At 35.2% G+C, this 15,790-nt stretch overlaps 2 protein-coding genes across 2 annotated transcripts in view; one reads left to right on the forward strand and one right to left on the reverse strand.

Moving 5' to 3' along the window:
- Positions 1-307: 307 nt before the first annotated feature.
- The window catches only part of LOC134532361 (uncharacterized), a 33,226-nt gene continuing 17,743 nt past the window's right edge, over positions 308-15,790 (forward strand). Inside the window, exon 1 of the mRNA XM_063368792.1 lies at positions 308-586. The gene's annotated coding sequence lies outside the window, so the exon portion shown is untranslated. The remainder of the gene's footprint in view (positions 587-15,790) is intronic.
- On the reverse strand, positions 5,935-14,441 carry LOC134532360 (uncharacterized). Its single transcript, XM_063368790.1, has 2 exons — positions 14,361-14,441; positions 5,935-9,177 (listed from the first exon to the last, which is right to left on the reverse strand). Exon 2 carries the CDS (start codon positions 9,163-9,165, stop codon positions 7,924-7,926), a length of 1,242 nt encoding a protein of 413 aa, XP_063224860.1. The 5' UTR covers positions 9,166-9,177; positions 14,361-14,441; the 3' UTR covers positions 5,935-7,923.

Below are 15,790 nucleotides of genomic sequence, written 5' to 3' on the forward strand. Positions count from 1 at the left end.
TACCTAGCGCATCCAGGGCAACGTTGGATTACAATCTAGCGGCAGATCCTTCCCGTTGATTTATCCTTATCCAGCACAGGGAATAATTGCTCACTTTGTAAGACAAAGTATGTTATCGTTTTACACCCTCAAAACAATTATTGATTGATTGTCTAAGCATCACATTGGGAGACTGACCTGTTAATGATCTATAACAGATACATTGCCAGGTATCATTCCCAGCTTTGTCTTATTCCTGGTGGGTCAGCCAATCTATTTATACACCGGTGGCACTCCGCTGATCCTAGGGAGTTATATCCGTCCGCCTAGTGCCGACCATCTCTGCTCAGAATACTCCAGAGCTTGTAACGGGCACGTCAGCCAGAAGTCCAGAACATGTAACGCAGTTTCGATAGAGTATTTTGGAGTGACAACGTTCGTCGAGGAAGCGGGGACTATGAACCCCCTGGCTTCAAGGAGGAGGAGAAGCAGGCCGATCACCAGCGAGCAAGAACGACGCGCTGCTACCGCCTTCCGTCGCGAGTGACGTCACGCTGCCCATCTCCCGCCCAAGCCTTGTAACTGGGACTCTTGTCTTCAAGCAGTGGTAAGCCGCGTCACCCTGTACCCCTTTTCTCGGGGTACTGTTTTACTAGAAAATTAAAAGGAAGTTTATATTATAGTTTTCCTTTAGTATAGTTTATATTGAGTATTGGTGTTATCCGTACGGCGGTATTTTTGAAATGTTGGTAACGTTTTTCAGCGCTAGTGTCGCCTGGGAGCACCTGGTAACAGTTAGTTTGAATATCATTAAATAATTGTGTTTATTAGCTATAGTTATAATGTAGATATATTTTTGCATTTGTATAAAAGTATTTTAATTATTAATGCGACAGAGCAAAGTTGGACAAATTGTGATCGGGGTAAAATGAAACAATTCACGAGCACGGCGCGCATGCGCGCGAGGGACAGACTTTTTTCCCCTCCCTTGGTTGAAGGAGGAGAGGGGAATGGCAGGCGATCAGCTGTTCTGTACGACGGGCCGGCGAGTGTGATTCGGTTCGCGCCAGGGGCCTCGCTAAAAATGATTTTTGCGAGTGTGGGGCCGGCTTGGCCAGCAAATAACTCGTTGATACGTGTGTGGAAGAGTAGCTGTATAGCTGGTGAAGATGATAGCCGCTGTTCTATCGCGGCGGAACGAGGCTCCTTCCGGCTGGTATAGCCGTCAGCACCGACTGGCCTGAGGACCAGTGGGGTTTAGCGAGGATTCGCTAATCCAACGGAGACGCCGAGCCGATACGTGAGTGACTTCCCTTGTGATTCCCCTTGTGCCACGGAGTTATACTGCAAGAGATTGGTGGCAGAAATAATTACATCAAGCCTGAGAGTGTCATTTTACATCGGAGGTCTGGTTCCCCCAGTTACATGTAACAATTTTCGGATATGGACACGTGAAGTAAAAAATTGATAAAATTCAAATGGTAGAGACTCGCGTTGAACGTTTTAAGGGTACCTGTCCCCCGAACACTTGAGCACGTCGCGTAACCAGGAAGGCCTTTACTAACTGGAACTTGGTTTATTTGAGATTTTAAATAAATATAAAGTGTCTTGGTAACTGATGTTAAGATTAGGGTATTTTTATATTTCCTTATCATGTGTTGGGTATGAATATATATATATAGTTTATAGCATCGGGCCCGATTTAATTAATAGGTACCGGCGAATGCTTATATTTTTTTATGCTTGTAATAGTTTGATGTCAGACTTTCAGATTAATAAATATTGTCTTGTCGTATTTGCCGCAAAAGTTGTGCTTTCTCAAGCAAATTCCTTTCTTTTGTTGTTTAAATTAAGCCCTGATATTTTCTATACCCGCGTTGAATGCCGAGAGGTTTGGGTGAATTGTGTGCCGTAACTTATTTTGCTGATATGTCGGATGGCGATACACTATACCAGGTAATTCCCGGCAATTTTACGCGGTTCACGACGCTCCCTAGGGGCTTGCGGGGGCGTCAACCCCGCAAGCATAGAAGATAGTTACTGTAAGAGACGGTCTTGTAGTTTGACTTCTTGTGGAAAGTGTACTCGCTTTAGCAGTATTGACAGTAGTGAATCGCGAGGCGAGTTGAACTTGGGACTCTGGCGCTCAGAAATACGGGCCGAGGGCAAATCATTGTAGCTGTAATTTGTCATCTTTGTGATGATGAAATTACCCCCATAACTACTGACTGACGTGTTGATAGTAGTAGAAGGCCTTAAAGCAAATGTCGCCACACTCATCGCACGTGATAAGGTTCATTGGCATGATCTGAATGCGTTTCGTCCACCGAGTTGGAGACAGGCGGGGTGTGTTCTGTTATCCCGCCATCTTGAGACACGAATATCCCCTTTTTTTTTTTTTTTTTGCTAACCCGGAGCTCTAAGCCTCAAGGCCACCCCGCTGCCGGGGGCCCTACGGGCGTTGATACGGATTACTCCATAGACACAATCGGGAAAGGCGTTAGGGCTCTGGCTATGACCAGAGACTGTGGCTACCATTCCAAGCATGGTTACTGACTCGGCCTCCTACCTCGCTCAGCTTACTAATAAACATTATCAGCACTGCCGGTGCTTACCTCGATCTCCCATCTCTCATCACACTGGGACCCCTCAATCACCCAGTAGACCCGTGGTCCGGTGGGGGACTATTCAACCTCTCCTAGCCATCCAGGCTAGTAACCGGAGTTGTATCGCCACTCACTGCGTCGACTCCGCATCACCACCAAGTACGACACCTACCCATTGTGATCCTGCGTCGACAGAGAAAACCTCAGCGGAGATGTCCATTTGCACAAGGATAATCCTGTACTCATACCAACTTGGGCGACGTCTAGGGCTAACCACTGGTGCCGTTACCAAAGCTAGCTGGAGGTCCTAGAAGTTATCTTGGACAATCCCCCAACCGCCTGTACCGAAACCCAGCTGTATTTGGTTTCAACTGCTCCAAAGAATTTTTGCTACGAGACTACAAGATTACATGGCCATGAGGCTACTAGTATTCAAGACTCAAACAGTATTTGGCTCTAACAGCTCCAACGGCATTTGGTTCGGAGAAATAAGTTTTAATATTAAACCCATATCTCCCCTTTTTTTCACCCCTTAGAGGATGAATTTTGCAAATGAGTAAAATTGTGGATGGTAGTTTCTGTATGTTTTTTTACTGTAACCAAAATCTTTTATTATGCATAATTAAAATCGGAGATACAATCAACTATATTTTAACGATATTTATCCAGCACGCCCTAGCTATCTTGAAGGTTGCAGCCGAACATAATTTTTAGTATTGAAATATTTTATTGATTCTATAGATGTAGCTGCTTACGTTATCTTTTACTATTTTATAGTTTATTTTATTGAAATTTATTTTAATTGATAGTTTGGTTTTAAAATGTTTAGATAAAATGCACTTTTTAAGAAGTTTTTTTTGCTGCCGCCACGTTTTCAATCCCACATCAGTTTTATTGCTTTCATATGTGACTATTTATTTTTAATTTATTTAAAATAAAATATTTTCATTTAGGTAACAGAATTAATTTATAAATATGATTAAGAAAATTCTAACCTAAGTTTTATAATAAAAAAAACTTCATAGTCAATTTTTGGTTATGAAATTTTTTATATGTTTAACTTAATGTTGTAGGTTTGTATTCGTATTTTTACTTATTGATATCTTACGATGTTTTATTTTGTCGAAGAAAATATTGTTGGTTAGTAACTACTTACTGAGGTGTATAATTTATGAGACATATTATTTGATTAATTACGTATTTAATCAGATACAAGGTATTTTATCCGTCAACTGATACCTTTTAATTGGTTTTACAAAATATTTCATATAATATAGTTTTAATTTTAAAACGTAGAAAATTTTGTGAGTTCTTTAAAGCGTGCTCATTTAACAATATTTATTAGAGATTGTTACCTTTTATGAAAAGATTTATTAGAGAAAAATACATAATCTAAAAACGTAGACAGCAAAAATTTTAATAATTTCCGATATACCGACCAACCTTATTTGACGCGTCAGATGCGAAACCTGTTTGAGCAGTACGGCACCAAAGCTTAAAGTGTTTGTAGAATCCGGTAGATGGCAGCACCAACCAGTATCTGGTTTGCAGAAGTACGTTACAGATTGAAGCACCAATTACGCAGGAATTTGAAAATACTGACTTTTGAAAAAATTATATCTAATAATGTACGTAATTAAATGTGTGCCCCGTATTGAACTCTATAGTAGTACCTAGGTAATGGAATAGTACGCTGAACTTCTACTGAGTGTTACGTCAGGCATATTTGTTTTCAGTATTACCAGACTAATGGCCCAGACCCAACATAATTTTAACACGGATAGTTTTAGTAATAAGCTCCTAAAACTACACAAAAATGTCGCAGTTACCTACCTAAAACGAAAATGAGCGTATTCAAAATTTAATTTTCGTCCCGTGAAGAGTAAGGGCTCGGGGGATATAATTTTTGATCTCGCCCATCTTAAACTCGTTTTTAAAAAAAATTATTTTTAACTACTTATATTTTAAAAAATGATAAAAAGCATTAATATTAAACAGGAAACGTATGATGCCCTTTATCGGACCTGTAGAAATATATGAATGATTGTAGGGAGAGGAAGGACGAACACGACGCACCAAGCCGAGATTTTCCGAAGAAAACATGAACTAGGCAGCAACGAACATAAGTTTGTTGCATAGTGAACTAAAATACACAGTTATTATGTATGATTTAAAAATTTGTTACTATATTTTAATGAATTTGAAATTTGGTTCTCATAACAATATATGTATGCTATTTTTGAATTCGATATGTGTTACACAACACATAAAGTAGGTGATAATCGAATGGGATTGGTGAAGATAACGCCAAGCTTGATATGATGTCGCTTTACTAACTGCAGCTGAGTAAATAACATAAATAAATGTAGATAAACAGTGATGAATTGCGACTGATTTCATTTCAAGAAATACCAACTCCCATGGCCATGGATATCTGTGCTGCCAAGTTGTCACCCTGAGGACTCTCGTGATATTTTGAGGACGAAGGCTTCAAGTGTTCAGTTATGAAGAGGATTTATTTTTATACGATTTTGAACCCTAACATTTTAGTGTGTATGGAATGAAACTGTTGCTTCTATGTATGTGTGTGTTTTACTGTTTAGATTATAGTAGTAAGCTACATAAATCATGAGAATAAAAGTTAAACATTTTAAAACACTTTTTTTTTTAGTTTAAATTAAATGGTGACATATTTGGTATAAGATAAATTAAAATTTTAAATTTCCTCAGTTGACTATACAGAATTAATGAAGGGTAGTACAACACAAATGACTACAATCCACATGTCAAAACATTACAACACACAGTTACCTAGGATTAAACCGAAATGATTAAAGTTAAATAACATCACGAGGGAAAAAAAAACTTCTCTTCTGATTTCGGTGTTCTCTTGTTTCCCGAAATAATTACAGGCAGATGCTTAGCTGGTGGCTTGGCACATGAAATTCCGAATTACTCTTATCTCAATCGTTGAGTGTTATGTCACTAATGACTTTGAGGTTACGTAAAGTTGTTCTTAATAAAATAAATAATAATTGCGTACTCAAATCTTATGTTTTAAGTTACATTTATTCAAAATATAATTCTAAAGTACTATTTGCCTTAAAGAAACATCAATTCTTAATTACAAAATTTAAGATTAATTAAAATTAAGTTTTCTCAAAACACAAACTGTGAAACTGGAGAAGTAATGTTTGCAAAATGTTTTGTTGTCGTGTATGGATCCTGAAGATATAAGATAATTAAATTTGAATTAAAGGTGGCTTTCAAACCGACGAAGCGATTTAGTATGGGGTTTCCAAAAAAAAATAAAAAATAAAAAAAACAGGCATTTTTGAAATGTGTTTATTGATTGTGTTCACATCAAGTTAAAATATTTTAAAACATAATAAAAATATAAAAACAGTCTTGCTACATAGTAAATTTTAAAAATTAATTATACTGTGACGTAGTTTTCTAAATACTACAATTATATCAGCGTACTTCGAAACCAAAGTTTCATAGTAGTCTTATAATAGAGGTGTTCCTGCCTAAAGTGTTTCTCACTTTCTGAACAACGACTTTGATCTGCACAGCAAAAAAAGTCTAGAATTTTTTTAAAAATATATAACATCATACAGCTTAAAAGAGTTTAAATTGTGAGAATCAAATCAAATTACAATTTGCATAAAATATGTTTAGCTGCTTTCAAAAATAAAAAATTTTTTTTTTACAAGTTTAAATGAAAATTAACACTTTGTTCGAACAAAATAAATTTTACATGTTGAATGCCTAAATATATTAATCTAGGAATGTAATATAAAATCATATAAGATATAGCCTTTTATACAAAAAATATAAATTTGAAGCACTTTATCATCATCATATAATGAAATATGACTACGTAAAATACATTTATCGTAGAAACATGAAACAAATGTATCAACAAGGACAAGAAATTTACGTTAGTACCAGAGAGATATTAGTGGGTACACTAAACCAACAAAACAAATGTCGTAAGTCGACACAGTTCTTAAAGAGGCAACAGATATTATTTATTGTCCTGCAAGAAAATCGAAATAATAATTTTAATTTTTATATTAAAAAATTATAAATATGTAAATGGATATTATTATTAATCAAAGCAAAATTGTGGTGATAGTTCAAAAAATAAAATACCTTATTAGAAACAGTTACGGCTCATGCACATCTGTGTCGACATGATTCTTCTGTTTTCACCAGTCTTCTGGCAAAAGTGGTGGATATTGTTTGCTCTGTATTGCAATCGTGTGGCAGACTTCAATCGCCCGATACCAGAGACGGTCACAGACTTCAATCACCCGGTACCAGAGACGGTCGTAGAGGTATGAGCTACGGGCGTGCGAGCTGAGGTACTGTGGAGTCTACGGCGAGGAAAAAAGGAATAAGTCGGAAGTCTCATAAAACTTAAGTACGGGTCTATTTTTATAGCCTCCTGAGATGACCGCAGGTGAAACAGGTCTAATTTTTCCGGTTACCCCCGAGGGACGGAAAAGATAAGTTCCTGTTAAGTAGACCCACTAAATTGCTATAACTACAAAAATATGTTCATAGCTTAAAACATTTACTACATAATATTTCTTTTTTTGTGTTTTACACTTGATAAATACCTGATAAATATTTAAAATCTAACAATTTGTATATTTTCCAGGAATATTTATTCATTGCCCTTTTAAATTAATTTAGCTAACATTTTATACTCAGTCTTTTTACGGTGTTTTATGTGTTAAGAAAAATGACGCTGACATTAGTTGATTAAATACTACAACTTATGGTTTTATTAATGTTATCTGCTTAAACACTAACTTAAAATATAATTATTGCATTATTTATTTCTGTGCCAATGGATGAGATATTAAATATATAAGATACTAAACTGAATAAACAAATTGACTTCTCTTGGAAAAAATGACATTGATTAAACTGCATGAAAAATTTTAACAACAGAAAATATGGGCAACGGTTATATTGATGATATATTGTTTTCTTTTACAAGCTTATTTAATAATCCTGACATAAAGAAATATTTTATTTAAACAGAAAAATTGTGCTGAAAGATTATGAGCATGATGATACCAGGTAAAAATTAACTCAACTCCATTTCATTTACATTGAGAATTGAAGCATTTATTGACTTTAGATTTTATTTAAACAGCAACGGAAACAATAAATAAAAGTTAATAGGAGTTCTTCTGAGGTACAAAAATTCTTTCAGAATGTGTTGAATGGGAATGAAAACAAAAATATTACGATTGTGTTCTTAGTGTTTAAAATAAACAAGGAAAATAAGTTAAAAATTGAATTGAACGATGTAATGGTTCTACAGTAGCTGTTTCTGATCAAAAAACCGAAGTATTTGTTTAAAACTTGCACTAAATGAATCTGGTAAAAGAGATTTTAAATTTTTTGAGTCATCAGTAACTCCTTCAATAACATTCGAAGCGGTCAGGCCAGAGCTAGAGCTTAAATCGATTGTCAGAATCGGCAGTAAACATGTTGCGCAATATAAACCATATGCCATATTCTCGTCAAATTCCTTAAGAAGATCCGTTAGAGAGATGTTCAGCTCCGGAGGTGTTCCAAGAGCCTCCAGGGTTGCCGTCAGTTCGCTGTGGTACTCCCTCAGGAGTGTGTCTATGTGGTTCGCTCTCACATCATCACTGACGCTGCTGAAGATAAAGTAGTGTAGGTCCAGCACCGGAGAGTTGTAAGAACAGCCCTGGAAGTCCACCAGCATAACGGCTTCCACTTCACCGCTGGACTCGGAATAGCGGTACATAATGTTGTGAATGCCGCAGTCACCGTGGTTAAGTACGTTGAATGCAGTGTCGTCCCTCTGCAACAAAGTCATCACATCCTCGAACAGCGTCTGGTAGCGTTTCCGCAACCTGTCTGCCCAGACGGTACCGAACTCTGGCCAAGACTCCACTTCCTGAGGAATTATTGCTGCGAAATTGTCAAACATCTTCTTCATAATTGCTTTCACCTTCTCCCCTGCAAATAGGTGCTTGTCGAGAACAGCGAACAAGCTCTTGTCTTCATGCCGGATCTTCACAGAGGCAGCGTGGAACCTTGCGAGGGCTCTGAAAGCGAGTAGACTGTGCTTCAGGTCCAAACCATTTTTTCGATTGTGTGACTTGAACCCCTTTGGAGCCAGATCTTCAATTGCTATGAGGTAGTTGGGGGACTTGCGGGTGTAGTACACTCGTGCACTTAATTCTGTATGTCGTTCGAGTAGTGCTTGAGATAGTAGATGTGACATCCTGGGAAGAATCTCGTCGAACATCTGTATCTCCCTTATGAAAATGTCCAAGTCTTTAAATAAGTCTTTTGTCACACTGATATTGGGGGTAAGCTTCACAATGAGTGACAATGAGTGTTGATATACATCCCCGCGTCGTGTATACTTCACCGTCACTCTGATGAGACAGCTTCCTGCGTGGAGGTCTTCATTCAGCTCGTTCACCTCCAGGCAGGGCAGGACCACGATGGTGTTGTCCTTCTCGACCTCCCTCAACATCTGCTGCATCAGTTCCACCGTTATATCTGCAGTAGAGCCCATACTCGACTTCACCTGTTTGAACACACAGAGTAATGAAGGATGCGGCATTGATTTGCAACTTTGCAATGCTTTTAATAATTAAACATTAGGTTGAAATGTCAGATATTCTTAAGCTATTAAAAATCACAGACTCTTTTCTAGTATTATATTATTTATATAGGGTACACGTTTATACGTTAATAATATATTTGTTCTAATAAAGCTATCTTTTGGCCTATTTAATAAAAATATCCTTTTATTGATTTTCAAATTTATATATATATATATATTTGTTTTATTTACATCCCATAACTAAGCACACCATATGTTTAACAAAAGAAGGCGTGTTAATGTTTATTGAAAATATTTAATTTAAAATATTTTTTAATGATTTGTATGGGTACCTTTAAATAATTTGAGCATTTTAAAAGAAATTTGGCCACTTTGTTGTGATACTTTGGCTTTTTAATCTATTGAAATTTTACCTCACTATTATATTACGTATTTGAAGCTACTAAAAATCTGTTCGATTTATCTGAGGTATTTTTTCAATGCAGGAAGAATAGATTTATTTTTGTTCTTGTAGCCCTTTGGTGTTAAGAAATTTGTAAAAGAACAGTTCCCTGCTAATAAGAAGACAAATGGTTCCTCAAAGTATAATCTGTCTTACCAGTACTATATACATATATATATATAATATAGTTATTTAATCAGTTCATTTTAAATGTACATAATTAATTTTCTTTATTTTGAGACATGATTTTGTAGGTGGATCACAAATGACACTTTTATTAACGAAGAAAAGGAATTAAACTTAGAGTTACCTTTTTTCAAGTTTAAGGTATTATGAACTTCTAGAAGTGCTTGTCATGAACTGGCTGTATTCCTGATCTATGTAAGAGCTCTCAGGATTTTTATACATTTACGCAAAAATTGTTATACTCGATTAAGTTCAAGCATGCATCGTCTCATAATCAGTCATGGATTTGTACTAAATGCGTGGTCGTGAAAAATTAACTAGAACGAATTCTTAATGGCTCTGAAAAGAACTTAAGTGGCATCATGTCTATATTAAACCAGGAATTTTTTTAGAAGGACTCGATCAGTAATAAAAAGAGAAAATGTTGAAAAATGTGTTTGACCAAACGCTATTTGAAATATATATATATATTTTTTACCGGAAGCGTATATATATATATAAACATATAAATTAACCGATCCCACGTTATTTATGATCGAGCACTAAAGCTATTTATCACTGAAAATACTGGATCTCTAAAGCCCACTCCACACGATGCCCATTTTCTGCTATATCTTCTGTTATACTCATGGCTAAGAAATGTGTATAAACGTTTGTATAGCAGAAGATAAGAAAGAATTATTAAATTCATAGACACGATACCTAGAATGCTAACAGGAAACCAGCTAATGAAGTTGCCGATCAAAGCAAGCATATCGGGTAAGGATAAACATGTTGGCAAATCAACCCAATTCTGAAAAAAAATTTAAATTTGTAACTTTTTTTGTTAAATATTATAAAATCCGGTAGTTTTTTTAATATTTTATTTTCTAAATATTATTTTAAAAAAATAACAATGTTGGTTTAATATTTAAAAACCAATATAGAGCATTTTTTTATTGGTAGGTTAATTTGAAAATATAATAATATCAAATTTTGGGATACAAGAGAAATTGGGTTTGCTTTAATGTAGTTTATTAATGACATATTCATGATATTACATTAATCACAGTTCATATAGCTAATTCACAGAAATGATTGTGCTAATTTCATTGTAATCGTAAAAAAATGGTACCGACTCACATAGTTTATATATGTTACTTAGTTACTAACTTATTTTACTACTTACTTTGAGAAATTGTAACTAACAGTTTTTGTAACCCAGTGAGACAAAGAAACTCGCCTAGTTCGCATAATAAACTGAATTCTAAAGCGAAGGAGAACCTTCTCGTATTTTCACAGGTATGGGTTTCTATGAAGTGTTAGTTTAGTCATTAATAATTTATGGACAGTGTTTCCTAATAAACGGAGTTTAAATTAGATAATTTTTTCTTAAATAAGTTGTTAACATATAAATTAATTTTGTTTTAAGTAAAAATAAATCTGTGTAGTATGAAATAATAAAACCAATGGTCTGAGTTATGTATTTAATAATATTATAACAATAAGAAAAACAAAATATATTAATACATATTTTCTTAAAGCACAATATGTATAAACCAGTTTCTGTTATTTAAAAAATTGATTTTTTTTTGCAGTGTCGAGGTTCAGAACCATTTCAAAAACTACTACTCGATTATAACTGCGCGCTATACCACTACCCTACTGTGACTTACTTAAGTGTAGCTGGAGACCAACACTTATTCCGATTATCATTACGTATTTAAAAACTTGCCTTTACTTCTTTCTACGATTATTTTAGTTTACTAAATATATTCCAGGGTAGTTTTACTATCATAAAGTTTCAATTGGGATACCATTACTTTTGTTACGTCCCCTAACGTTTTCAAAAAGGACTATATAGGGATTTATATTACTACACATGGTTCCACCATGTTGACGACTTCCGCTCATGTGTATAGCAAATAAATATAACACGTTCCATTACGGTTTTGGCAAAAAATTCGGGATGAAAACTTTTATACCAGATTCAGACCCCATGAAAGAGTGCTGAAATGTTACCTACACGGGAGAAGGCGTGCTAAAAGAAAATATGTAAGAAAACTGCTAGGGGTGATCGTGTGGGGCTGGCTTAATGGAAAGACTCATGGCTGGTTTCACCAATGTCCCCTTACTTTTAAGGGCTGCTTTAGGCATGTGTAAGGGCTGCCTAGCACATTGAATCGTTTCACAAACAGTTAAGGAACTCTTAAGTAATCTTAAGCATCCCTTAGTTTAAGTGTTAGAAATCGGGCCCCTAACTATTTAAGCGGCACTTACTTTCACAAAACAAGAAAAATAAAATGTATGCCGTGGAGGAATACGAAGAACTAGCCAAAGATGTACATTTTATTTTTGATATAAATGTTATTGCTGAAGTTGTGGAACATTTTTAAGGTGAACTTAATGTGAAATCCTTTATTATAAATACATTCGAGTATGTTCGCATACTCCACTTTTATTTAAGAACTCATTTAATAAGGAAGTAATTAAAGGTTTTTCTTTTGAAAAGTCTTAAAAGAACATTTATTACAAGGAATTTTGTATGTCCTAAAGGAAATAAACTGATTTTTTTTTTATTTTCATCTGATATTAAAACTTAGTTTGAACTTAGACAAAATTACAATAGCGAATAAATTCTCCCATGCTGCGTCCTTTTCTTTGCTCGAAACAGCATCCGTCCTCTTATTTTCTATTATATTTTTATGCCTCTCAACTAGGCTCAACACCTTCATTTTCTCATCAGAAGAAATGTTTTGCGTTTTCATTATCTTTGTTTCAAACATTTTCACACTACTTTGCAACGACCATATAGCTACTACTTTCCGTGAAAATACACTAACATCGTAACATCGAATTACCGCGAAATTAATAAACTTTCAGATATTTGTTTACTGTTTAGTAAAAATATTTGATTGGCTTATGTATATCACGTGATAACAAGTTCGAAGTACCAACCTGAAAACTATTAGTACTTATATCTGTACGAACCCTCGCTCTATGGCAAGCAAGTCCCAAACTAAGCAACCCCTACATAAGTGAATGTTACGATGGTGAAAACCAATTTGGTGAAAATTTATTGACTTTAAGGAACGCCTAAACTTAAGCAGTCCTTTGCTGAGGGTGTGTTTAGGAGGCGTTGGTGAAAACGGCCATCAGTGATACATTTCCACCAATCAGGGACAAGGCAAGCCGGAAAGTCGTCCACGCTCCATTATTTCACATTCACTTCCAAAAGCAAGAAATAAATAACTTATCACAAATGCCGAAATAAAATGTGCTCCTTCGATGTGCGACATCGTTATGAAAACTTGTGTAGGATTTTCGTAATTGGAAAATTTTTGAAATTGTTGGAGTTTATGATGGCAGGAAGAGTTTTATGTTTGTAACGTTTTATGATTATATTTAGACATAATGTAAATTTGGACGCAAATATTATATGTACAGCCCTTAAAGTGATTGTTAAAAGAATTTTTAAGATTTCTTATTAATTAACACACTAAAAAAGACTGCATTTCCAAAATTTGCAAAATCTTTTCCCAGTAATAGTTTTACTATATATACACAGACTTAATATGAATTAAACCAACAAATTTCAGCTGCTGGTTCATCATGACAAAGTGTTGTAGTCTAAAGTAATTCCCAAGTCTGGTATATGTCATTAAAGTTAGGGCTCAAAAACATTTTTATTGTAAATAATACAGAAAGTATTTTATATGGTACACTGGACGTCTGAATAATGTTTAATTGAAGGAAGGTATACAACCACCACGAATTTCGTGGTCATAAAAAAAATTATTTCATTGAATTAATTCCATGTAGTAACAAGCCACAAAAATATGCAGAAAACGAAGGTTTTTTTCTTAATTATTTCAATGAAATAATTTTGCTGCAGGGACCAACTCCACGGTAGTTGTAGAACTAACTCCGTTCAATTAAAAATAATCCAGACACCTCACTGTTCTACGTTAAAAACTTCATTTGTTATTTACGATAAAAATGTTTTTCCACCCCAACTTCAAAGACGCATACCCGCCTTGTGAGGCACTTTAGGCGGCCGTAAGTCGTAACGACGTTTGCAACTTATTTTGTCGTGATGAACATGCAGCCGAAGTTATTCGGTTGAATTCAGACTTAACTTGTGTGTATGTATGTATGTATATCCTATTCTTATATATGTGTGATTAGCCTAGGTGTCACTCTCCTAGATCCTATCCTTACAGTGGTTGGATAATATTAAGGAAAAATTTAGCTCAGTAGTAACATACAACACTTAAACTTAGAAACACGCATGTTTGAATCCCGATCCAAACAGCCTGGTTTCGTTTTCCCACGGATTTCCGGAATCACTCCAGTCAAATGCTGGGCTGGTTCTTATTACAAAACCCTGGCCAATTGTTGTTCAAATATTTCTGGTAGATATCTATGTGTGGTATATATAGATTTTCTACTTTCGTTAAGCGTAAAAGGTATTAAAAGAAAACACTACGTCTGATATTATGATGCACTACGTTAAATAAAATCGCGTGTTTTTTACCTTATCGTATGCAATAATGACAACTATCTCTTCTATATGCTGAATGAAGATTCTTGGTGTTGCTACTAACGAAGTGTTCCTTCAAATGATTTAAAGTAGGCTACACGACAGCGAAGCGTTATCTAGTGAGAATTGTTAGCAGATAAGTTAATTGTTCTCGGTGTTGGATACAGAAAGATTATGTAGCTGTTTGAGGAAGGACACAAAGTCCCGTGTTGTTTATTACGTGAATTTCGTTATCTTTGAAAGTCATTTAGAATATTCCCTGAATCATCGACATCTCAACTGTGTGACGTCTGAAAACTAAATTATTTTTTCTAGTCTTAGGTAGCGACTGTCGTGTTATCATCAATGATAAGAAACAACTTAATTAATAAAAATAAAAATTCAAGCTGCTACCAAAATTCAAGGCAAAAATGCCAGAATTGTGAAAAGTTGGGTTGTCAAAAAAAAAATAGAAAACAAAGAAACAGTTCCAAGATAGATAAATTTTTTTTAAACCGGAAATTGTATACGTAATGAGGTCGATAAAGAAATGTTATAATTTTGATGCGCACTTATCACTTACAATTCAAGGCTAAAGATAAAATTCCTATATTTGCACGATGCTCAGTGACTTCCATCTATACTAGAAGTACAAAGAACATTTCAGCCTGGGTACTCGTACTCATAAAACCACCTGGCAGGCAGGGCCGGGCAGGACAGGGAAAATGGTAAATTGGTGAGATATTTAATTAAATTGCCTTTTTTATTGACCAAAGATTGAGCCAAGGACAGGAATTGATCGAATCAATCAGTACATTAATGAGTAAATTTTTTGACGATTTAATTTTTTTTATTTTTAGCTTAGTTACAGAATTCCAATATGGCGGAAGCACAAATTGTTGTATGCCACAGTTATTATTACTACTGTACTCTACCGCCAATATGGCAACAACATCCTATAGCAAATGATGTGTTTACTATATGCTACCAGCGCTCCTGGTATCGCGTACTGAAAACAAGCATTCTCCAGCAAAGAACGTGTGTGTTTTATGTGACACTAGTTCTCCTAGTAGCAAGAAGGCCTACTGAAAATAAAGATGGCTGCTTTCAGCAACCAAAACAAGATCTCGGCTAAGATGTCAAAATTCAAAATGGTGTCCTTAAGGAGACGAAAACAAGATCGCGGCCTCTAGAAGACTAAAAAGGGATGGTGGATCCTAGATGGCTGACGTGACATCATACTAGCTGATGTAGTATGTGCATTGGTATACGTAGTGAGAGGTTTGTGTGCTGGTAGCCTCCATGAAAAAAAAATCCGTTGTCATTTTTATATTTTCCTCACTGCGTTCGAACCGCGGACTCCTAGCTGCATTACAAAATTGTGGATTTTAATTAAAGTTTTATTAATTTATAAACATAAATAAGTTATCATAATTCTTTGTTTT

This window comes from Bacillus rossius, chromosome 5 (assembly GCF_032445375.1).
Source record: "Bacillus rossius redtenbacheri isolate Brsri chromosome 5, Brsri_v3, whole genome shotgun sequence".
NCBI lineage: Eukaryota > Metazoa > Arthropoda > Insecta > Phasmatodea > Bacillidae > Bacillus > Bacillus rossius.